The sequence below is a fragment of the Nerophis ophidion genome, linkage group LG25, assembly GCF_033978795.1.
Source record: "Nerophis ophidion isolate RoL-2023_Sa linkage group LG25, RoL_Noph_v1.0, whole genome shotgun sequence".
NCBI lineage: Eukaryota > Metazoa > Chordata > Actinopteri > Syngnathiformes > Syngnathidae > Nerophis > Nerophis ophidion.
The window spans coordinates 37,911,495-37,938,759 of NC_084635.1; the positions used below are offsets into that span (position 1 = coordinate 37,911,495).

The 27,265-nt window shown below is 37.7% G+C and overlaps 1 protein-coding gene across 2 annotated transcripts in view; it reads left to right on the forward strand.

Moving 5' to 3' along the window:
• Positions 1–12,435: 12,435 nt before the first annotated feature.
• The window catches only part of scg3 (secretogranin III), a 50,952-nt gene continuing 36,122 nt past the window's right edge, over positions 12,436–27,265 (forward strand). For both annotated transcript variants that reach the window (XM_061887547.1, XM_061887548.1), the window contains exons 1-5: positions 12,436–12,642; positions 15,796–15,848; positions 18,334–18,376; positions 19,947–20,078; positions 25,384–25,526. In XM_061887547.1, coding sequence (XP_061743531.1) covers positions 12,549–12,642; positions 15,796–15,848; positions 18,334–18,376; positions 19,947–20,078; positions 25,384–25,526 — 465 coding nt within the window. In that variant the 5' untranslated portion in view covers positions 12,436–12,548. The remainder of the gene's footprint in view (positions 12,643–15,795; positions 15,849–18,333; positions 18,377–19,946; positions 20,079–25,383; positions 25,527–27,265) is intronic.

Sequence of the window (27,265 nt, forward strand, 5' to 3'; positions counted from 1 at the left end):
GCATTATTGCACATGAAGGATGTTTAACAGCATCATTTTGTAGATGCTTCTGGCATTGTTGCATATGAAGGATGTTCAACAGCACCAACTTGTGGATACTTCTGCCATTGTTGCATATGAAGGATGTTCAACGGCTTCACCTTGGAGGTACTTCTGGCATTGTTGCATATGAAGGATGATTAACAGCACCACCTTGTGGATACGTCTGGCATTGTTGCACATGAAGAGTATTACTAAAACAACTCTCTCCTTTGAGTCACACATTAGTGTTACTAAAATAATTCTCATTTAAGTCACACATTAAGAGTGTTACTAAAACAACTCTCATCTTTGAGTCACACATTAAGAGTGTTACTAAAACAACTCTCTCCTTTGAGTCACGCATTAAGGGTGTTACTAAAACAACTCTCTCCTTTGAGTCACGCATTAAGTGTGTTACTAAAACAACTCTCTCCTTTGAGTCACACATTAAGAGTGTTACTAAAACAACTCTCCCATTTGAGTCACACATTAAGAGTGTTACTAAAACAACTCTCTCATTTGAGTCACACATTAAGAGTATTACTAAAACAACTCTCTCCTTTGAGTCACACATTAAGAGTGTTACTAAAACAACTCTCTCATTTGAGCCACATATTAAGAGTGTTACTAAAACAACTCTCTCCTTTGAGTCACACATTAAGAGTGTTACTAAAACAACTCTCATTTGAGTCACACATTAAGAGTGTTACTAAAACAACTCTCTCCTTTGAGTCACACATTAAAAGTGTTACTAAAACAACTCTCTCCTTTGAGTCACACTTTAAGAGTGTTACTAAAACAACTCTCATCTTTGAGTCACACATTAAGAGTGTTACTAAAACAACTCTCTCCTTTGAGTCACGCATTAAGAGTGTTACTAAAACAACTCTCTCCTTTGAGTCACGCATTAAGTGTGTTACTAAAACAACTCTCTCCTTTGAGTCACACATTAAGAGTGTTACTAAAACAACTCTCCCATTTGAGTCACACATTAAGAGTGTTACTAAAACAACTCTCTCATTTGAGTCACACATTAAGAGTATTACTAAAACAACTCTCTCCTTTGAGTCACACATTAAGAGTGTAACCGTGGGGCGGTTTAGCTCGGTTGGTAGAGTGGCCGTGCCAGCAACTTGAGCGTTGCAGGTTCGATTCCCGCTTCCGCCATCCTAGTCACTGCCGTTGTGTCCTTGGGCAAGACACTTTACCCACCTGCTCCCAGTGCCACCCACACTGGTTTGAATGTAACTTAGATATTGGGTGTCACTATGTAAAGCGCTTTGAGTCACTAGAGAAAAAGCGCTATATAAATATAATTCACTTCACTTCACTAAAACAACTCTCTCATTTGAGCCACATATTAAGAGTGTTACTAAAACAACTCTCTCCTTTGAGTCACACATTAAGAGTGTTACTAAAACAACTCTCTCATTTGAGTCACACATTAAGAGTGTTACTAAAACAACTCTCTCATTTGAGTCACACATTAAGAGTGTTACTAAAACAACTCTCTCCTTTGAGTCACACATTAAGAGTGTTACTAAAACAACTCTCTCCTTTGAGTCACACATTAAGAGTGTTACTAAAACAACTCTCTCTTTTGAGTCACACATTAAGAGTGTTACTAAAACAACTCTCTCCTTTGAGTCACACATTAAGACTGTTACTAAAACAACTCTCTCATTTGAGTCACACATTAAGACTGTTACTAAAACAACTCTCTCATTTGAGTCACACATTAAGAGTGTTACTAAAACAACTCTCTCCTTTGAGTCACACATTAAGAGTGTTACTAAAACAACTCTCTCTTTTGAGTCACACATTAAGAGTGTTACTAAAACAACTCTCTCCTTTGAGTCACACATTAAGAGTGTTACTAAAACAACTCTCCCATTTGAGTCACACATTAAGAGTGTTACTAAAACAACTCTCTCCTTTGAGTCACACATTAAGAGTGTTACTAAAACAACTCTCTCCTTTGAGTCACACATTAAGAGTGTTACTAAAACAACTCTCATTTGAGTCACACATTAAGACTGTTACTAAAACAACTCTCTCATTTGAGTCACACATTAAGAGTGTTACTAAAACAACTCTCTCCTTTGAGTCACACATTAAGAGTGTTACTAAAACAACTCTCTCATTTGAGTCACACATTAAGAGTGTTACTAAAACAACTCTCTCCTTTGAGTCACAAATTAAGAGTGTTACTAAAAAAACTCTCCTTTGAGTCACACATTAAGAGTGTTACTAAACAACTCTCTCCTTTGAGTCAAACATTAAGAGTGTTACTAAAACAACTCTCTCCTTTGAGTCACATATTAAGGGCGTTACTAAATGGATTGAACTTTCACAGTATCACGTTACACCCGCTCGACATCCATTGCTTTCGATCCCCTAGTGCAGTGGTTCTCAAATGGGGGTAGGCGTACCCCTGGGGGTACTTGAAGGTATGCCAAGGGGTACGTGAGATTTTTTTAAAATATTCTAAAAATAGCAACAATTCAAAAATCCTTTATAATTATATTTATTGTATAATACTTCAACAAAATTTGAATATAAGTTCATAAACTGTGTAAAGAAATGCAACAATGCAATATTCAGTGATGACAGCTAGATTTTTTTGTGGACATTTTCCATAAATATTGATGTTAAAGTTCTATTTTTTGGTGAAGAAATGTTTAGAATTAAGTTGATGAATCCAGATGGATCTCTATTACAATCCCCAAAGAGGGCACTTTAAGTTGATGATTACTTCTATGTGGAGAAATCTGCATTTATAATTGAATCTCTTGTTAATTTTTCAACTAATTTTTAGATATTTTTATATAATTTTTTCCAAATAGTTCAAAAAAGACCAATACAAAATTTTCACTGTTATACAATTTTAAAAAAAACTGAAACTGATGACATAGTGCTGTATTTTACTTCTTTATCTCTTTTTTTCAACCAAAAATACTTTACTCTGATTAGGGGGTACTTGAATTAAAAAACTGTTCACAGGGGGTACATCACTGAAAAAGGGTTGAAAACCACTGCCCTAGTGGGTGGAGGGTGTTGCAAAATTAAAACAATTTAATGTATCAAAACAAACTATAAATTGCTTTAAATCATATTTTGAAGTGCAACGTGTTGAAATTAATGGTGTAAAATGAGATGTAAAACATGTGTCACAAGGATCTATTTTGGCCTTTTCAGTTTGTATATTAAGGACCTCCCCGATATTTGCACAAATAACGTCTAACGAATGTATGCTGACACCTCAACAGGCTTCACAGATATAAAACATTTACCCACATGGCTTCAGAGATATAAACAAACATTTATCCACATGGCTTCAGAGATATAAACAAACATTTATCCACAGGTTTCAGAGATATTAAACAAACATTTATCCACAGTTTTCAGAGATATTAAACAAACATTTATCCACAGGCTTCAGGGATTTTAAACAAACATTTATCCACATGGCTTCAGAGATATTAAACAAACATTTATCCACAGGCTTCAGAGATATTAAACAAACATTTATCCACATGGCTTCAGAGATATTAAACAAACATTTATCCACAGGATTCAGAGATATTAAACAAACATTTATCCACAGGCTTCACAGATATTAAACAAACATTCATCCACAGGCTTCATAGATATTAAACAAACATTTATCCACATGGCTTCAGAGATATAAAACAAACATTTTTCAACGTGGCTTCAGAGATATTAAACAAACATTTATCCACTGGCTTCAAAGATATTAAACAAACATTTATTCACAGGCTTCACAGATATTAAACAAACATTTATCCACAGGCTTCATAGATATTAAAAAAACATTTATCCACATGGCTTCAGAGATATAAAACAAACATTTACCAAGATGGCTTCAGGGATATTAAACCAACATTTATCCACAGGATTCAGAGATATTAAACAAACATTTATCAACGTGGCTTCAGAGATATTAAACAAACATTTATCCACTGGCTTCAAAGATATTAAACAAACATTTATTCACAGGCTTCACAGATATTAAACAAACATTCATCCACAGGCTTCATAGATATTAAAAAAACATTTATCCACATGGCTTCAGAGATATAAAACAAACATCTACCAAGATGGCTTCAGGGATATTAAACCAACATTTATCCACAGGATTCAGAGATATTAAACAAACATTTATCAACGTGGCTTCAGAGATATTAAACAAACATTTATCCACTGGCTTCAAAGATATTAAACAAACATTTATTCACAGGCTTCACAGATATTAAACAAATATTTATCCACAGGCTTCACACATATTAAACAAACATTTATCTACAGGCTTCAGAGATATTAAACAAACATTTATCCACATGGCTTCAGAGATATAAAACAAACATTTACCAAGATGGCTTCAGGGATATTAAACCAACATTTATAAACGTGGCTTCAGAGATAATAAACAAGCATTTATCCACAGGCTTCACAGATATTTAACAAACATTTATCCACATGGCTTTAGAGATTTTAAACAAACATTTGTCCACAAGGCTTCACAGATATTAAACAAACATTTATCCACATGGCTTCAGAGATATAAAACAAACATTTACCAAGATGGCTTCAGGGATATTAAACAAGCATTTATCCACAGGCTTCACAGATATTAAACAAACATTTATCCACATGGCTTTAGAGATTTTAAACAAACATTTGTCCACAAGGCTTCACAGATAATAAACAAACATTTATCCACAGGCTTCACAGATATTAAACAAACATTTACCCACATGGCTTCAGAGATATTAAACAAACATTTATCAACATGGCTTCAGAGATATTAAACGAACATTTATCCACATGGCTTCGGATATATTAAACAAACTTTTATGTTACAGGTCCCAGGTAGCCAGGACAAGCAGTCAGATAAAAATGTCCTGTTAATAAACAGGAGGAAAAAGCACATAAAACGTTTCAGTTGTTCACAGACTGGTCGCTCTCATCAGAATTTATTAAAAGAAATTACAAATCACTTCATTTCCCATATCTTTTATCACTTTGTATTATCATGTCAATGTATTTTACTTCATCTTTACCTCTATTTTCATCAAAACTATCATTAAACTGTTACTGTATCACTGGAGTTATAAACACCAGAACCATAATGTATGCCTTGTTCTTATATATTTTCACACATCATCACTCCAAAACATACAATATAGTGCCCAATTAGACCTTATTTTACTCTCTTGTCTTTCTCAGGAATATTTACCTTTAACTTCATGCACTTTTTAGCAACATTCATTTCAGCACTTTACTTTTCTTCATAATGTTTCAGCTTTAAGTTACTGGACTTGAAATGTTCATTGACCATTCCTGAGAGCTTAACTTATATAACCACGTCTAAACCCAATAAAAAAGCATGTACAACCTTTCTCAGAACACGCACATTATACCAAATATATTACAAAATGAATAGGAAAAGGGGAGCTGTAATTTTGGAGTGTGAATTAGGATCAGAAGTTCTCATACAAACATTGTGCTCTCACGTCGCCATTTTGTATTGATGACTGGACTCGTTCACAAACACTAACTACACCTTGCAAACACTTTAGAATTAGTCTCCACCATCAGAACGTGTACTTAAAATGATAATGACCATTTAGATACCATTCAGTGAGTTGATTCACCAGAACTAACCTGTTAAAGAGGAGGAAAAAGCACATAAAACCTTTCAGTTGTCGAAGGAGTGCTCGTTCTCATCACAATGACGAGACACTTCCGGTCTGCAGGTAATAACATTCAATTAGGAAGAAACGCTCTACTGCCCCCTGCTGACCAAGGTGAATATCGACAAATGTGGGACGACAGCTCCGAAACGAATTCAAACCACAAAATAAAATAAATAAATCAACACAAAAATGTGACACATTATGGGTGGGTCACATTTATCCACATGGCTTCAGAGATATTAAACAAACATTTATCCACATGGCTTCAGAGACATTAAACAAACATTTATTCACAGGCTTCAGAGACATTAAACAAACATTTATCCACAGGCTTCAGAGACATTAAACAAACATTTATCCACATGGCTTCAGAGATATTAAACAAACATTTATCCACATGGCTTCAGAGATATTAAAAAAACATTTATCCACAGGATTCAGAGATATTAAACAAACATTTATCAACATGGCTTCAGAGACATTAAACAAACATTTATCCACATGGCTTCAGATATATTAAACAAACATTTATCCACAGGATTCAGAGATATTAAACAAACATTTATCAACATGGCTTCAGAGACATTAAACAAACATTTATCAACATGGCTTCAGGGATATTAAACAAACATTAATCCACATGGCTTCAGATATTTTAAACAAACATTTATCCACAGGTTTCAGAGATATCAAACAAACATTTATCCACATGGCTTCAGAGATACTAAACAAACATTTATTCACAGGCTTCAGAGATATTAAACAAACATTTATTCACAGGCTTCAGAGATATCAAACAAACATTTATCCACATGGCTTCAGAGGTATCAAACAAACATTTATCCACATGGCTTCAGAGATATTAAACAAACATTTATCCACATGGCTTCAGAGATATTAAACAAACATTTATCCACATGGCTTCAGAGATATTAAACAAACATTTATCCACATGGCTTCAGATATATTAAACAAACATTTATCCACATGGCTTCAGAGATATCAAACAAACATTTATCCACATGGCTTCAGAGATATCAAACAAACGTTTATCCACATGGCTTCAGAGATAATAAACAAACATTTATCCACATGTCTTTAGAGATATTAAACAAACATTTATCCACAGGCTTCAGAAATATTAAACAAACATTTATCCACAGGCTTCAGAGATATCAAACAAACGTTTATCCACATGGCTTCAGAGATATTAAACAAACATTTATCCACAGGATTCAGAGATATTAAACAAACATTTATCAACATGGCTTCAGAGACATTAAACAAACATTTATCCACATGGCTTCAGATATATTAAACAAACATTTATCCACAGGTTTCAGAGATATCAAACAAACATTTATCCACATGGCTTCAGAGATACTAAACAAACATTTATTCACAGGCTTCACAGATATTAAACAAACATTTATCCACAGGCTTCAGAGATATCAAACAAACATTTATCCACATGGCTTCAGAGATATGAAACAAACATTTATCCACATGGCTTCAGATATATTAAACAAACATTTATCCACATGGCTTCAGAGATATTAAACACACATTTATCCACATGGCTTCAGAGATATTAAACAAACATTTATTCACAGGCTTCACAGATATTAAACAAACATTTATCCACATGGCTTCAGAGATATTAAACAAACATTTATTCACAGGCTTCACAGATATTAAACAAACATTTATCCACATGGCTTCAGAGATATTAAACAAACATTTATTCACAGGCTTCACAGATATTAAACAAACATTTATCCACATGGCTTCACAGATATTAAACACACATTTATCCACATGGCTTCAGAGATATTAAACAAACATTTATTCACAGGCTTCACAGATATTAAACAAACATTTATCTACATGGCTTCAGAGATATTAAACAAACATTTATCCACATGGCTTCAGAGATATTAAAGAAACATTTATTCACAGGCTTCACAGATATTAAACAAACATTTATCCACATGGCTTCAGAGATATTAAACAAACATTTATTCACAGGCTTCACAGATATTAAACAAACATTTATCCACATGGCTTCACAGATATTAAACACACATTTATCCACATGGCTTCAGAGATATTAAACAAACATTTATTCACAGGCTTCACAGATATTAAACAAACATTTATCTACATGGCTTCAGAGATATGAAACAAACATTTATCCACAGGCTTCACAGATATTAAACAAAAATTTACCAACATGGCTTCAAAAGAACTTCTTATCCCTAAATGATAACAAAACAGTCTCAATATGTTTCCCTGTGAAAAAAAAAACAATCATTTAATGAAATTCAGGTCAACATGAATCCAAATAAAATAGAGCAGGCAAAGGAATGTAAATATTTGAGTGTTATTTTGGACCCAAAGCTAACATTTGATGGCCACATTCTAACAATGAGGGAGAGCATAAAAACAAATATAAACTATTTCAGGCGCATTAGAGCTTGTTTAAGTTGACATGCATGCAATAATGTCACTCAGCATCAAGGCTTGGAATTGGGGGTTAATTCACCAAAAATGATTCCCGGGCGCGGCCCCCCGCTGCTGCTCGCTGTTCCCCTCCCTCCCAGGGGGTTAATTCATCAAATTATGTTTTAAATCAAGATAGAATATGATTGTAAAGTCGATCAATCAATTCATTAGATCATGTTTTAAATCAGGCAGCACGGTGTAAGAGGGGTTAGTGCGTGTGCCTCACAATACGAAGTTCCTGAGTAGTCCTGGGTTCAATCCCAGGCTCGGGATCTTTCTGTGTGGAGTTTGCATGTTCTCCCTGTGAATGCGTGGGTTCCACCCACCTCCAAACACATGCACCTGGGGAGAGGCCCCGCCCACCTCCCAAGACATGCACCTGGGGAGAGGCCCCTCCCACCTCCAAAGACATGCACCTGGGGAGAGGCCCCTCCCACCTCCAAAGACATGCACCTGGGGACAGGCCCCTCCCACCTCCAAAGACATGCACCTGGGGAGAGGCCCTCCCACCTCCAAAGACATGCACCTGGGGACAGGCCCCTCCCACCTCCAAAGACATTAACCTGGGGAGAGGCCCCTCCCACCTCCAAAGACATGCACCTGGGGACAGGCCCCTCCCACCTCCAAAGACATGCACCTGGGGAGAGGCCCTCCCACCTCCAAAGACATGCACCTGGGGACAGGCCCCTCCCACCTCCAAAGACATGCACCTGGGGAGAGGCCCCTCCCACCTCCAAAGACATGCACCTGGGGACAGGCCCCTTCCACCTCCAAACACATGCACCTGGGGAGAGGCCCTCCCACCTCCAAAGACATGCACCTGGGGATAGGCCCCTCCCACCTCCAAAGACATGCACCTGGGGACAGGCCCCTTCCACCTCCAAACACATGCACCTGGGGAGAGGCCCTCCCACCTCCAAAGACATGCACCTGGGGAGAGTCCCCTCCCACCTCCAAAGACATGCACCTGGGGATAGGCTCCTCCCACCTCCAAAGACATGCACCTGGGGATAGGCCCCTCCCACCTCCAAAGACATGCACCTGGGGAGAGGCCCCTCCCACCTCCAAAGACATGCACCTGGGGAGAGGCCCTCCCACCTCCAAAGACATGCACCTGGGGAGAGTCCCCTCCCACCTCCAAAGACATGCACCTGGGGATAGGCTCCTCCCACCTCCAAAGACATGCACCTGGGGATAGGCCCCTCCCACCTCCAAAGACATGCACCTGGGGATAGGTTGCTTGGCAACACTAAATGGTCCCTAGTGTGTGAATGTGAGTGTGAATGTTGTCTGTCTATCTGTGTTGGCCCTGTGATGAGGGGGCAACTTGTCCAAGGTGTACGCCGCCTTCCGCCCGATTGTAGCTGAGATAGGCACCAGGGAATAAGTGGTAGAAAATGGATGGATGCTTTAAACCCAGGGGTGTCCAAAGCGCGGCTCCGGGGTCCATTTGCGGCACGCAGCTAATTGCCACACATTCTGCGAAAATTGCAAAATTAATAGTATCGCAAAAATTAAAAAAAACATTTCAAAAAAGTGTAATGAGGTGAAAACTAATGAGAAAAAGTGGCAATGTTGACACAAAGCTGCCGTGCAGGCAGTTTTTTTGTTCCTTTTGTCTTTCTTTTCTTTTTTTTTTCCATTGCTCAAGAAAAAAAAGAATTATTACTTAAAAATTATCACTTTAAAATATTTTACGTGAGAAAAAAATATTCATATGTTGTGTGGTTGCCATATAGAAACATCAAAGTTTGGACAAAAGAGCATAAAACAAACAAGATAATAGTTCAAACTTAAAATCGACAGATATATCGGAAGTTGATTTTGAAATCAAAGTTCTAAAAGTAAAAAGAAAACTAATAAAAAATGTATCACTTTACGAGTGTGTCGGAGTTAGTTTGTGACGAACCCCAAGATGCAGAAAAGGAGGCAAGCATTGAGTAAGAAAACATGGTTTTAATTTAAACACTAAAACAAAACAAAACCAAGGGTACAAACAAAAGGTGTGCAGGAGTCGGATAACAAACTACGCTATGAACAAACAAATGGGAAGCAGGGAACAAAAAAACATCAAGCTACAAACATCTACCAAATATAGCTTACGGCTACGCTGCAATCACACGAGCGGTAGGAAGGACAAGTAGAAAATGACATTGACAAGACAATAATCCAGCCCTGACTGGATGGGAAGACAGCTCTAAAATAGGAGCGGGCTGATTGACACCAGGTGTGGCCAGGTGCCAATCAGCAGCAGCTGGGGGGGACACAGCACTCAGGGAGAAAGACAGGAAAGAGACAAAATAAGAGCGCTGACAGGAACTAAAGACAGAAAATACTACACACACAGGAAAAACTAAAACACAAACAAACTGTCAGGGGCGAGCCTGACAGAGTGGGGAACCTTTTGGATCTCAAATATATTTAGTAGGATTTTATTTCACTTTTCACTGTGATTACTTAAAAATATGAAATAATTAAAATCAATGGTGTCCTACATTATTGATCTATGAGGGCTTTAATTGCTAAATAAAGGAACTCTTCTGAAAGGCCTACTGAAAGCCACTACTAGCCACCACGCAGTCTGATAGTTTATATATCAAAGATGAAATATTGACATTGCAACACATGCCAATACGGCCGCTTTAGTTTACTAAATTGCAACTTTAAATTTCCCGCGAGGTATCCTGTTGAAAAATGATGACGCTTACGTTGACGCCTTTTTGTGACGTTTTTGGTTGGAGCGGACATTTTATCCCAGCACCACTCATGGCTAAAAGTGTGCTTTAATCGCATAATTACACAGTATTTTGTACATCTGTGTTGCTGTATATTTTGCAATTTTTTTCAATTAATATTGGAGACGTCAAAGAAGAATGCTGTTGGTGGAAAGCGGTGGATTGCAGCTGCCTTTAGCAACACAAACACAGAAAGTGTTTCCCTTGTTTGTTGTGAAGCTTTAATATGGAACAGAGCGGTCGAGCAAACATGTTTCTCTACCACATGTCAACCGGCAGGTTTCGGTGAGAAAATTGTGGTAATAAGTCAGCTCTCACCGTAAACATGAGCGGAGCTTGTCAAAGAGGCAGCTGCGACTTTCTTGGCTCCTCCATGGCTTCACTCAGAGACACTGGCGGTCACCACACCCCTCCGACTTTCAGGTATGACCATATAATCTCACTAAAACACTAGTAACACAATAAGCAGATAAGGGATTTTCCAGAATTATCCTAGTAAATGTGTCTAATAACATCTGAATCGCTCCCAGTGCTTCACTCTAACTTTCCTCATCCACGAATCCTTCATCCTCGCTCAAATTAATGGGGAAATTGTCGCTTTCTCGGTCCGAATCGCTCTCGCCGCTGGTGGCCATGATTGTAAACAATGTGAGGATGTGAGGAGCTCCACAACCCGTGACGTCACGCGCACATCGTCTGCTACTTCCGGTACAGGCAAGGCTTTTTTATTAGCGACCAAAAGTTGACAACTTTATCGTGGATGTTCTCTACTAAATCCTTTCAGCAAAAATATGGCAATATGGGGAAATGATCAAGTATGACACATAGAATGGACCTGCTATCCCCGTTTAAATAAGAACATCTCATTTCAGTAGGCCTTGAAGGAATCAATAAAGTACTATCAATCTATCTATCTAAATACTCCATATTTCAATTTTACTATAAAAAACAAAGTTGTTTTTGACAGAAAAGGCGTAAAACCTTATTCGTTTTACTTTGATATCAACCTCAAGTTGATATAGATTTACTGTAAGCATTAAATAAAAAATAATAATAATAATTTGACTTATTTTGAAGATTTTAGTGGCTGAGACCCTCTATGCTCCCCAGGAGCCCTAAGGGTTAAAAAAAAATCCATATATTTTGTTGTGGTTCGAAAATGAAAATGCATTTTCCCGTGTGCGGACCTCTGTGGAAAAAGTTTGGACACCCCTGCTTTAAAGGCTCCGTTTTTTTTTTTTTAAAGGTTTATTTATAAATTTCAACAATTACAAACAGTAAGTCAAACAACAATATAAACATTATGTAGACTTTAGATAATGTTTATATTATGTTTATATATAAGGCTCCGTTTTCGACTTCAACGGCCAAACACGGTGACGTCACAGACTCTCTTTCCGCCTCGACGCTCTCTCCAGCGTCAGGCTCCGCCCCCAGTGGCGCGTCAGGCCCCGCCCCCAGTCAGCTGTCCGAGGCTGGCAGTGATGCTGAACATCTCCGTCTTTGCACCTCGACGAGCGGCTTTCAGATTTCTTTGACAGATTCCATCCGCGCGTTTTTTGCGGCCATGATGGCGTCCAAACACGTCGGCGTCTTCTTTCATCTCCTGCTCTTCTGGTGGCGAACCTCCGCGTTTCCCGCGCCGACAACATCCGGCGAGGGTGAGTTGGCCTTTTCAAACATCACCATTCTTACCTGCAATCCCTGAGGGACAAGCGGTAGAAAACGGACGGAGGAGCAAATCATCATTCCACTCTTATCAATTAGCCAATTGACAAAGTTGCCATCAAAAACATCAACTTTTCTTGACAAACTGCTTATTATTTATTACACATTCTTATCTTCATTTTCACAGTCTTCTTCTTCACTGCACTTCACTTCTATTTATTGTGGATGTTTATTATTTACACTTCACTTCTAATTATTGTGGATGTTGTTTATTATTTACACTTCACTTATAATTATTGTTGATGTTGTTTATTATTTACACTTCGCTTCTAATTATTGTGGATGTTTATTATTTACACTTCACTTCTAATTATTGTTGATGTTGTTTATTATTTACACTTCACTTCTAATTAATGTTGATGTTGTTTATTATTTACACTTCACTTCTAATTATTGTGGATGTTGTTTATTATTTACACTTCACTTCTAATTATTGTGGATGTTGTTTATTATTTACACTTCACTTCTAATTATTGTGGATGTTGTTTATTATTTACACTTCACTTATAATTATTGTTGATGTTGTTTATTATTTACACTTCGCTTCTAATTATTGTGGATGTTTATTATTTACACTTCACTTCTAATTATTGTTGATGTTGTTTATTATTTACACTTCACTTCTAATTAATGTTGATGTTGTTTATTATTTACACTTCACTTCTAATTATTGTGGATGTTGTTTATTATTTACACTTCACTTCTAATTATTGTGGATGTTGTTTATTATTTACACTTCACTTCTAATTATTGTGGATGTTGTTTATTATTTACACTTCACTTCTATTTATTGTGGATGTTGTTTATTATTTACACTTCACTTCGAATTATTGTGGATGTTGTTTATTATTTACACTTCACTTCTAATTTTTGTTGATGTTGTTTATTATTTACACTTCACTTCTAATTTTTGTTGATGTTGTTTATTATTTACACTTCACTTCTAATTATTGTGGATGTTTATTATTTACACTTCACTTCTATTTATTGTGGATGTCGTTTATTATTTACACTTGAGTTGTAATGAATGTGGATGTTGTTTATTATTTACACTTCACTTCTAAATATGTGGATGTTTATTATTTACACTTCACTTCTAATTATTGTGGATGTTGTTTATTATTTACACTTCACTTCTATTTATTGTGGATGTTGTTTATTATTTACACTTCACTTCTAATTATTGTTGATGTTGTTTATTATTTACAGTTCACTTCTAATTAATGTTGATGTTGTTTATTATTTACACTTCACTTCTAATTATTGTGGATGTTGTTTATTATTTACACTTGAGTTATAATGAATGTGGATGTTGTTTATTATTTACACTTCACTTCTAATTATTGTGGATGTTGTTTATTATTTACACTTCACTTCTATTTATTGTGGATGTCGTTTATTATTTACACTTGAGTTGTAATGAATGTGGATGTTGTTTATTATTTACACTTCACTTCTAATTATTGTGGATGTTGTTTATTATTTACACTTCACTTCTAATTATTGTGGATGTTGTTTATTATTTACACTTGAGTTATAATGAATGTGGATGTTGTTTATTATTTACACTTCACTTCTAATTATTGTGGATGTTGTTTATTATTTACACTTGAGTTATAATGAATGTGGATGTTGTTTATTATTTACACTTCACTTCAATTATTGTGGATGTTGTTTATTATTTACACTTGAGTTATAATGAATGTGGATGTTGTTTATTATTTACACTTCACTTCAATTATTTTGGATGTTGTTTATTATTTACACTTCACTTCTAATTATTGTGGATGTTGTTTATTATTTACACTTCACTTCTATTTATTGTGGATGTCGTTTATTATTTACACTTGAGTTGTAATGAATGTGGATGTTGTTTATTATTTACACTTCACTTCTAATTATTGTGGATGTTGTTTATTATTTACACTTCACTTCTAATTATTGTGGATGTTGTTTATTATTTACACTTGAGTTATAATGAATGTGGATGTTGTTTATTATTTACACTTCACTTCAATTATTGTGGATGTTGTTTATTATTTACACTTCACTTCTAATTATTGTGGATGTCGTTTATTATTTACACTTCACTTCTAATTATTGTGGATGTTGTTTATTATTTACACTTCACTTCTAATTAATGTGGATGTTGTTTATTATTTACACTTCACTTCTAATTAATGTTGATGTTGTTTGTTATTTACACTTCACTTCTATTTATTGTGGATGTTTATTATTTACACTTCACTTCTAATTATTGTGGATGTTTATTATTTACACTTCACTTCTATTTATTGTGGATGTCGTTTATTATTTACACTTGAGTTGTAATGAATGTGGATGTTGTTTATTATTTACACTTCACTTCTAATTAATGTTGATGTTGTTTATTATTTACACTTCACTTATAATTATGGTTGATGTTGTTTATTATTTACACTTCACTTCTAATTATTGTGGATGTTGTTTATTATTCACACTTCATTTATAATGAATGTGGATGTTGTTTATTATTTACACTTCACTTCTATTTATTGTGGATGTTGTTTATTATTTACAGTTCACTTCTAATTAATGTTGATGTTGTTTATTATTTACACTTCACTTCTAATTATTGTGGATGTTGTTTATTATTCACACTTCATTTATAATGAATGTGGATGTTGTTTATTATTTACACTTCACTTCTAATTATTGTGGATGTTGTTTATTATTTACAGTTCACTTCTAATTAATGTTGATGTTGTTTATTATTTACACTTCACTTCTAATTATTGTGGATGTCGTTTATTATTCACACTTCACTTCTAATTATTGTGGATGTTGTTTATTATTTACACTTGAGTCATAATGAATGTGGATGTTGTTTCCATGGATGGAGGCTAAATGCGCTGGCTAAAGTTAAGACGCATGTGTTCTATTTTCGACTCACTTTAAGCTTTTCTTTGATAATCCGATTAAGGTCTGGCGGGGTGGGGGGGTGGTGGGGAGACAAGAGGGGGGGGGGGGTGCAGCGTGCATGTGTGTAACATCAAGTCAGTAATAAAGATGTGCAATTCAATAACAAGTTTTCTGTTTGTTGTCAGATCAATTCTTGCACGATGGCCTGCTGACGGGAGAAAGATTACCTGAAGATCAGGTGAGGCTCTCTCACTTTCTTGCTTTCTTGACTTCAGGCAGGGTGTCCAAAGTGCGGCCCGCATCTAATTGTTTGCCAGCCCGCCACACATTCTGGAAATGCTATTGCAAAAATGAAATAAAAACATTGTAATGAGGTGAAATCTGTGGAGAAAAAGTTGCAATGTTGACACAAAGCTGCCATGCAGGCTGTTTTTTTTTCTTTTGTCTTTACTTTACCATGTAAAAAGTGACTTTACCATGAATTGATGGACGTGGACTCCGACTTAAACAAGTTGAAAAATGTATCCGGGTGTTACCATTTAGCATACTTGCCAACCCTCCCGGATTTTCCGGGAGACTCTCCAAATTCAGCGCCTCTCCCGAAAACCTCCCGGGACAAATTTTCTCCCGAAAATCTCCCAAAATTCAGACGGCGCTGGAGGCCACGCCCCCTCCAGCTCCATGCGGACCGGATGCTGTTTTCACATCCGCTTTCCCAAAGCATGTTTGCCCAATGACTAACTGTAGAATGATCAAGGGCGAGTTCTTGCTTATGTGGGTTTATTGTTAGGCAGTCTCATTAACGTCCGGCAACAACACACAACAACAGCAGTCACGTTTTCGTCTACCGTAAAGCAGTTCGTCTCCCGTAAACAGCATTGATTGATTGATTGATTGAAACTTTTATTAGTAGGTTGCACAGTACAGTACATATTCCGTACAATTGACCACTAAATGGTAACACCCCAATAAGTTTTTTAACTTGTTTAAGTCGGGGTCCACGTTAATCAATTCATGGTCATTTTTGACAATACTGCCATCTACTGTACATGCATATAGTTAGAAAAACAAGGATGGACAAGTATTTATTATATATATATATATATATATATATATATATATATATATATATATATATATAATAATGTGGGTTTATTGTTAGGCAGTCTCATTAACATCCTCCCAGCGCGGCAACAACACACAACAACAGCAGTCACGTTTTCGTCTACCGTAAAGCAGTTCGTCTGCCGTAAACAGCATTGATTGAAACTTTTATTAGTAGATTGCACAGTACAGTACATATTCCGTACAATTGACCACTAAATGGTAACACCCCAATACGTTTTTTAACTTGTTTAAGTCGGGGTCCACGTTAATCAATTCATGGTAATTTTTGACAATACTGCCATCTACTGTACATGCATATAGTTAGAAAAACAAGGATGGACAAGTATTTATTTTATATATATATATATATACAGCTAGAATTTACTGAAATTCAAGTATTTTATATATATATATATATATATATATATATATATATATATATATATATATATAAATAGGAAATATGTACTGTACTGTGTGTAATATGTACTGTACTGTGCAATCTACTCATACAAGTTTCAATCAATCAATTTATTTTTATTTTATTTTTTTGCCTTTGCTCAAAACAAAAATTAATGACAAAATCCATGTTATGATGAATTATTTTCAAAACTCCAATTAGTTCAATGATTTCTCTTTAAAATGCTTTATGAGGTAAATATTGCATATATTGTGCAGTTGCCATAGAAAAACAAAGTTTTCTTTGACAAAAGAGCATAAAACAAACAAAATAGTTCAAACGTAAAATTGACAGATATATCTGAAGTTGCTCTCGTAACTTAAGTTTTTAAAGTAAAAAAAAAAACACCTAATAAAAATGTTTCACTCAGTGTGGCACTTTTTGGATCCAAAATATATTTAGTGGTATTTTATTTATCTTTTCACTGTGATTATTCAAAAATATAAAATATTTCAAATCAATGGTGTCCTGCATTATTGATCTTTTAGGGCTGTAATTACTAAATACTGCATATTTCAGTTTTACTATTAAAAAAAACAAAGACGTTTTTGACAGAAATGCCATAAAAAAAAAAAAAATTTTTAAAGTTGATATAGAGATTTTGTCTGTCTATTTGTGTTGGCCCTGCGATGAGGTGGCGACTTGTCCAAGGTGTACCCCGCCTTCCGCCCGATTGTAGCTGAGATAGGCGCCAGCGACCCCAAAAGGGAATAAGCGGTAGAAAATGGATGGATGGATGGATATAGAGATTTACTGTTAGCATTAAATAAATAAAAATAATAAACATTGGACTTATTTTTAACATTTTAATAACTGAGACCATTTATGGTCCCCGAGACCCCTAAAGGTAAAATAAGTTTTAAAAATCCATATATTTTGTTATGGTTTGAAAATGAAAAATATCAAAATGGCCCCCGCATGCTTTCATTTTTCTGTGTGCGGCCCTCTGTGGAAAAAGTTTGGACACCCCTGATTTAAAGGGACAGTGCACATTTATCAACACATACAGTAGTAAATATGTCTCATTATTAAAATGATGCTACACACACATCAAAACACAAGCTAATTATATATATATATATATATATATATATATTTATATATATATATATATATATAATATGGATAATGTTTGTAAATATTGATATTTTCGCAGATTGCTGAGGCGGACAATGTGAAAGCTGCAGTCCAGTTGGCTGGTAAGAGGAAATATGAAATGATATGTAAATGATATTATTTTATATCATGTATTCTTTTGTATTAAATTGTCTTATGTAGTATTGTATTAACTTATATTATGTTATAGTAAATTATATCATATTATATTATATAGTATTATTCAATAGCAGGGGTCGGCACCCCAAAATGTTGAAAGAGCCATATTGGACCAAAAATACAAAAACAAATCCGTCTGGAGCCCCCAAAAATTAAAAGTCCTCATGTCTTTAAGCAAACATGTCCTCGTGTCTTTAAGCAAACATGTCCTCGTGTCTTTAAGCAAACATGTCCCGTGTCTTTAAGCAAACATGTCCTTGTGTCTTTAAGCAAACATGTCCTCGTGTCTTTAAGCAAACATGTCCCGTGTCTTTAAGCAAACGTGTCCTCGTGTCTTTAAGCAAACATGTCCTCGTGTCTTTAAGCAAACATGTCCCCGTGTCTTTAAGCAAACGTGTCCTCGTGTCTTTAAGCAAACGTGTCCTCGTGTCTTTAAGCAAACATGTCCCCGTGTCTTTAAGCAAACGTGTCCTCGTGTCTTTAAGCAAACGTGTCCTCGTGTCTTTAAGCAAACGTGTCCTCGTGTCTTTAAGCAAACGTGTCCTCATGTCTTTAAGCAAACGTGTCCTCGTGTCTTTAAGCAAACGTGTCCTCGTGTCTTTAAGCAAACGTGTCCTCGTGTCTTTAAGCAAACGTGTCCTCATGTCTTTAAGCAAACGTGTCCTCATGTCTTTAAGCAAACGTGTCCTCGTGTCTTTAAGCAAACGTGTCCTCGTGTCTTTAAGCAAACGTGTCCTCGTGTCTTTAAGCAAACGTGTCCTCGTGTCTTTAAGCAAACATGTCCTCGTGTCTTTAAGCAAACATGTCCTCGTGTCTTTAAGCAAACATGTCCTCGTGTCTTTAAGCAAACATGTCCTCGTGTCTTTAAGCAAACATGTCCTCGTGTCTTTAAGCAAACATGTCCTCGTGTCTTTAAGCAAATATGTCTTTAAGCAAACGTGTCTTTAAGCAAACATGTCTTTAAGCAAAGTGTTTTCATTCAGCGTCAACACGTTGAGTTTAGCTCATGACGCAATATGAGGATTGATGCGGACACGCTTGTTACTGGACACTTTCTAGTCTGCCTTGGAGACTTTGTTGGTGGATTTAGCAACTCCGATTATGTGATACTTGTTGACAAATGTGCTTCCAGGATTATTACCTACGTCCAGATTGTGCGCTTAGCTGCTGGGTAGCTGCTAGCTCCGAGTAGCACCTTTATCTTTTGGAAACGACTTTAGTAAAATGAGTGAAATTGTGTAATTATTGGAGGACAGTTAGACAGACACACACACAGACAGACAGACAGACAGACAGACAGACAGACAGACAGACACAAGTAAGCACCCTGCAGGACTGATTGTTTCGCACATGATATCACACACAAGCAAACACCCTGCAGGATTGCTTGTATCGCACATGATATCATACCCAAGTAATCCCGCTGGCATATAACATGCGATACTTGTCAGTTTTGTGATGATATTGGACTGCCGTGATGTGTTCTGCCCTCAGAGAAGAAGCAGGATGAGGCGGTGGTCCTCGGCCAGAAGGTGAAGCACCATTTTCTTCCAGATGACTCCGATACCACCAAGAGTAGACGTCTGGTGCAGGACTACGATTCTACCAAGAACGCCATGGAACATGGCGAGTGCTGCAGCGAGTACTGGAGCAAGCACAGTAGCAAGCACAGTAGCTAGTATACTAGCAAGTACTGGAGCAAGCACAGTAGCTAGTATACTAGCAAGTACTGGAGCAAGCACTGTAGCAAGAACAGTAGCTAGTATACTAGCAAGTACTGGAGCAAGTATAGTAGCAAGGACAGTAGCAAGCACAGTAGCAAGCACAGTAGCTAGTATACTAGCAAGTACTGGAGCAAGTATAGTAGCAAGGACAGTAGCAAGTATAGTAGCAAGCACAGTAGCAAGTATAGTATCAATCACAGTAGGTATAGTAGCAAGCACAGCAGCAAGTATAGTATCAAGCACAGTAGGTATAGTAGCGAGCACAGTAGCAAGCACAGTAGCAAGTATAGTGGAAAGCACAGTAGCAAGTATAGTATCAATCACAGTAGGTATAGTAGCAAGCACAGTAGCAAGTATAGTATCAATCACAGTAGGTATAGTAGCAAGCACAGCAGCAAGTATAGTATCAAGCACAGTAGGTATAGTAGCGAGCACAGTAGCAAGCACAGTAGCAAGTATAGTGGAAAGCACAGTAGCAAGTATAGTAGCAAGCACAGTAGCAAGCACAGTAGCAAGTATAGTAGCAAGCACAGTAGCAAGCACAGTAGCTAGTATACTAGCAAGTACTGGAGCAAGTATAGTAGCAAGGACAGTAGCAAGTATAGTAGCAAGCACAGAAGCAAGTATAGTATCAATCACAGTAGGTATAGTAGCAAGCACAGCAGCAAGTATAGTATCAAGCACAGTAGGTATAGTAGCGAGCACAGTAGCAAGCACAGTAGCAAGTATAGTGGAAAGCACAGTAGCAAGTATAGTATCAATCACAGTAGGTATAGTAGCAAGCACAGTAGCAAGTATAGTATCAATCACAGTAGGTATAGTAGCAAGCACAGCAGCAAGTATAGTATCAAGCACAGTAGGTATAGTAGCGAGCACAGTAGCAAGCACAGTAGCAAGTATAGTGGAAAGCACAGTAGCAAGTATAGTATCAATCACAGTAGGTATAGTAGCAAGCACAGTAGCAAGTATAGTATCAATCACAGTAGGTATAGTAGCAAGCACAGCAGCAAGTATAGTATCAAGCACAGTAGGTATAGTAGCGAGCACAGTAGCAAGCACAGTAGCAAGTATAGTGGAAAGCACAGTAGCAAGTATAGTAGCAAGCACAGTAGCAAGCACAGTAGCAAGTATAGTAGCAAGCACAGTAGCAAGCACAGTAGCTAGTATACTAGCAAGTACTGGAGCAAGTATAGTAGCAAGGACAGTAGCAAGTATAGTAGCAAGCACAGTAGCAAGTATAGTATCAATCACAGTAGGTATAGTAGCAAGCACAGCAGCAAGTATAGTATCAAGCACAGTAGGTATAGTAGCGAGCACAGTAGCAAGCACAGTAGCAAGTATAGTGGAAAGCACAGTAGCAAGTATAGTATCAATCACAGTAGGTATAGTAGCAAGCACAGTAGCAAGTATAGTATCAATCACAGTAGGTATAGTAGCAAGCACAGCAGCAAGTATAGTATCAAGCACAGTAGGTATAGTAGCGAGCACAGTAGCAAGCACAGTAGCAAGTATAGTGGAAAGCACAGTAGCAAGTATAGTAGCAAGCACAGTAGCAAGCACAGTAGCTAGTATACTAGCAAGTACTGGAGCAAGTATAGTAGCAAGTACAGTAGCAAGTATAGTAGCAAGGACAGTAGCAAGTATAGTAGCAAGCACAGTAGCAAGCACAATAGCTAGTATACTAGCAAGTACTGGAGCAAGTATAGTAGCAAGGACAGTAGCCAGTATAGTAGCAAGCACAGCAGCAAGTATAGTATCAAGCACAGTAGGTATAGTAGCTAGCACAGTAGCAAGTATAGTATCAAGCACAGTAGGTATAGTAGCGAGCACAGTAGCAAGCACAGTAGCAAGTATAGTGGAAAGCACAGTAGCAAGCACAGTAGCAAGTACAGTAGCAAGTATAGTAGCAAGCACAGTAGCAAGTATAGTGGCAAGCACAGTAGCAAGCACAGTAGCAAGTATAGTAGCATGCACAGTAGCAAGCACAGTAGGTATAGTAGCAAGCACAGTATCAAGCACAGTAGGTATAGTAGCAAGCACAGTAGCAAGCACAGTAGGTATAGTAACAAGTACAGATAGTATAGTGTCATGTACAGTAGCAAGTACAGTAGGTAGAGTAGCAAGTACAGTAGGTAGAGTAGCAAGTACTGTAGCAAGCACAGTAGCAGGTGCAGTACCAAGTAAAATAGGTAGAGTAGCAAATACAGCAGCAAGTACAGTAGGTACAGTAGCAAGTACAGTTGCAAGTACTGTAGCAAGCACAGTAGCTAGTACAGTAGGTATGGTGGCAAGTACTGTAGCAAGCACAGTAGAAAATACAGTAGGTAAAATAGCAAATACAGTAACAAGCAAAGTAGCAAGTACAGTAGGTATTGCATCAAGTTACAGTAGCAAGTACAGTGGGTATAGTAGTGATAATAGTACTTACTGTATTACATCACTACATACAGTTTTAGTCCTGACTGTACTACAAACCCTGTTTCCATATGAGTTGGGAAATTGTGTTAGATGTAAATATAAACAGAATACAATGATTTGCAAATCCTTTTCATCCCATATTCAGTTGAATATGCTACAAAGACAACATATTTGATGTTCAAACTCATAAACTTTTTTATTTCTTGCAAATAATCATTAACTTAGAATTTCATGGCTGCAACACGTGCCAAAGTAGTTGGGAAAGGGCATGTTCACCACTGTGTTACATCACCTTTTCCTTTAACAACGTTTGGGAACTGAGGAAACTAATTGTTGAAGCTTTGAAAGTGGAATTCTTTCCCATTCTTGTTTTATGTAGAGCTTCAGTCCTTCAACAGTCCGGGGTCTCCGCTGTCCTATTTTACGCTTCATAATGTGCCACACATTTTCCATGGGAGACAGGTCTGGACTGCAGGCGGGCCAGGAAAGTACCTCCACTCTTTTACTACGAAGCCACGCTGTTGTAACACGTGGCTTGGCATTGTCTTGCTGAAATAAGCAGGAGTTGCGGGGATGACAACATATGTTGCTCCAAAACCTGTATGGACCCATTCAGCATTAATGGAGCCTTCACAGATGTGTAAGTTACCCATGCCTTGGGCACTAATGCACCCCCATACCATCACACATGCTGGCTTTTACACTTTGCACCTATAACAATCTGAAAGGTTATTTTCCTCTTTGTTCCAGAGGACACCACGTCCTCTGTTTCCAAAAACAATTTGAAATGTGGACTCAGCAGACAACAGAACAGCTTTTTACTTTGCATCAGTCCATCTTAGATGAGCTCGGGCCCAGCAAAGCGTTTCTGGGTGTTGTTGATGAATGGCTTTGACTTTGCATAGCAGAGTTTTAACTTGCACTTACAGATGTAGCGACCGACTGTAGTTACTGACAGTGGTTTTCTGAAGTGTTCCTGAGCCCGTGTGGTGATATCCTTTACACACTGTCGGTTTTTGATGCAGTACCGCCTGAGGGATCAAAGGTCTGTAATATCATCGCTTACGTGCAGTGATTTCTCCAGATTCTCTGAACCTTTTGATGATTTTACGGACCGTAGATGGTAAAATCCCTAAATTCCTTGCAATAGCTCGTTGAGAAATGTTGTTCTAAAACTGCTTACAAAGTGGTGACCCTCACCCCATCCTTGTTTGTGAATTACTTAGCATTTCATGGAAGCTACTTTTATACCCAATCATGGCACCCACCTGTTCCCAATTAGCCTGCACACCTGTGGGATGTTCCAAATAAGTCTTTGATGAGCATTCCTCAACTTTATCAGTATTTATTGCCACATTTCCCAACTTCTTTGTCACATTTTGCTGGCATCAAATTCTAAAGTTAATGATTATTTGCCAAAAAAAAAAAAGTGTTTATGAGTTTGAACATCAAATATGTTGTCTTTGTAGCATATTCAACTGAATATGGCTTGAAAAGGATTTGCAAATCATTGTATTCTGTTTAACACAGGGGTGCCCATTACGTCGATCGCGAGCTACCAGTCGACCGCGGGGGGTGTGTCAGTCGATCTCCAGCCAGGCTTTTAAAAAAAATAGACCTAAAAATGAGTGATCATCAATCTTCACCAAGACGTCACTTAAATGACATTCACGGTACCGGAGGGTCTTGTGAGATGACGCTGGCTGCTGCAAGATCATTATTATGAAAATATGACCGAGAGGAAGGCCAGAAACACTTTTTATTTCAACAGACTCTCGCGCCGTACCTTCCGTCAAAACTCTAAAGGCCGACTGCACATTTCCTATCTTCACAATAAAAGCCCTGCTTCATGCTGCCTGCGCTAACTAAATACAGAGTCTCGGAAAACTGGCGTGCACAAGCGATCCCTCAGAAAGCTGGCGTGCACAAGTGATGTGCACGCCAGCTTTCCGAGACTCTTATTTTGTTAGCGCAGGCAGCATGAAGCAGGGCTTTTATTGTGAAGATAGGAAATGTGCAGTCGGCCTTTAGAGTTTTGACGGAAGGGACGGCGCGAAAGTCTGTTGAAATAAAAAGTGTTTCTCGCCTTCCTCTCGGTCATTTTTTCATAATAATGAACTGGCAGCAGCCAGCGTCATCTCACAAGACCCTCGGGTGCCGTGAATGTCAATCAAGCAAGCTACGGAATTTGCTGCCAATGTTTTTCTTGTTAAGTGTATGGAAGCTGGATGAATTAGATGCCAAAAACCAACCACTTTCATGTGGTATTGTACAGAAAGGACAACTTTTTTTCTCCTCCATTTGAAAATGTGGGCGTTATCATCATTACTGTCTGATTCCAATCAATGCAAGTCATCAGAATCAGGTAATACACCAACTTATATTCTTGTCTTCGTGAAAGAAAGACATCTATATGTGTTACACATGCTTGTATTATCATTAAACACATTTAACTTGTTTACAAAAATGTCTCTTTCATAAATAAATAAATATAAATGATATATATAAATGAGGTAGATCCCCTCGAGTTGGTCAATTGAAAAGTAGCTCGCCTGCAGAAAAAGTGTGGGCACCCCTGGTTTATATTTACATCTAACACAATTTCCCAACTCGTATGGAAACAGGGTTTGTACATCAACATATACAGTATTAGTACTTACTGTATTCCATCACTAAGTACAGTATCAGTATGAGCAGCTACTGTATTCCATCACTAGTATGAGTACTTACTGTGTTCCAAAAGAAGTCTGGTGGAGAGAAAGTCAAGCTAACATCTTGTCCCCTTCCAGAGGAGGCAGAGACGCTGGCTCAGGTGGACACTGCTGCTCTGACCTCGCAGGACATCGTGCAGAAGATGGCCGACAAGATCTACCAGGAGGACGACCGAGGCGTCTTTGACAGGATCGTGTCAAAGCTGCTCAAACTTGGCTTGGTAAGTCAAACTTGCATACTTCTCAATGTTGGTGTCTGCTAAAACACCTTCAATCTACTCAATGTTGCCCCTTTTCTACCGCTTATTCCCTTGTGGGGTTGCGGTGGGCGCTGGCGCCTATCTCAGTGGACAAGTCGCCACCTCATCACAGGGCCAACACAGATAGACAGACAACATTCACACACTAGGGACCATTTAGTGTTGCCAATCAACCTATCCCCAGGTGCATGTCTTTGGAGGTGGGAGGGGCCTATCCCCAGGTGCACGTATTTGGAGGTGGGAGGAAGCCGGAGTACCCGGAGGGAACCCACGCACTCACGGGGAGAACATGCAAACTCCACACAGAAAGATCCCGAGCCTGGATTTGAACCCAGGACTGCTGGAGCTTCGTATTGTGAGGCAGACGCACTAACCCCTCTGCCACCGTGAAGCCCCAATGTTGTTGTCTGCTAAAACACTGTCAATCTACTCACTATTGGTGTCTGCTAAAACACTTTCAATCTACTCAATGTTGGTGTCTGCTAAAACACTTTCAATCTACTCACCATTGGTGTCTGCTAAAACACTTTCAATCCATTCAACATTGGTGTCTGCTAAAACACTTTCAATCTACTCAATGTTGGTGTCTGCTAAAACACTTTCAATCTACTCAATGTTGGTGTCTGCTAAAACACTTTCAATCTACTCAATGTTGTTGTCTGCTAAAACACTGTCAATCTACTCAATGTTGGTGTCTGCTAAAACACTTCCAATCCTCTCACCATTGGTGTCTGCTAAAACACGTTCAATCTACTCAATGTTGTTGTCTGCTAAAACACTGTCAATCTACTCAATGTTGGTGTCTGCTAAAACACGTTCAATCTACTCAATGTTGTTGTCTGCTAAAACACTGTCAATCTACTCAAATGTTGGTGTCTGCTAAAAAACTTCCAATCTACTCAACATTGGTGTCTGCTAAAACACTTTCAATCCTCTCACCATTGGTGTCTGCTAAAACACTTTCAATCTACTCAACATTGGTGTCTGCTAAAACACGTTCAATCTACTCAATGTTGGTGTCTGCTAGAACACGTTCAATCTACTCAATGTTGGTGTCTGCTAAAACACGTTCAATCTACTCAATGTTGTTGTCTGCTAAAACACTGTCAATCTACTCAAATGTTGGTGTCTGCTAAAACACTTCCAATCTACTCAACATTGGTGTCTGCTAAAACACTGTCAATCTACTCAACATTGGTGTCTGCTAAAACACTTTCAGTCCTCTCACCATTGGTGTCTGCTAAAACACTTCCAATCCTCTCACCATTGGTGTCTGCTAAAACACGTTCAATCTACTCAATGTTGTTGTCTGCTAAAACACTGTCAATCTACTCAATGTTGGTGTCTGCTAAAACACGTTCAATCTACTCAATGTTGTTGTCTGCTAAAACACTGTCAATCTACTCAAATGTTGGTGTCTGCTAAAACACTTCCAATCCTCTCACCATTGGTGTCTGCTAAAACACGTTCAATCTACTCAATGTTGTTGTCTGCTAAAACACTGTCAATCTACTCAATGTTGGTGTCTGCTAAAACACGTTCAATCTACTCAATGTTGTTGTCTGCTAAAACACTGTCAATCTACTCAAATGTTGGTGTCTGCTAAAACACTTCCAATCTACTCAACATTGGTGTCTGCTAAAACACGTTCAATCTACTCAATGTTGGTGTCTGCTAAAACACTTCCAATCTACTCAACA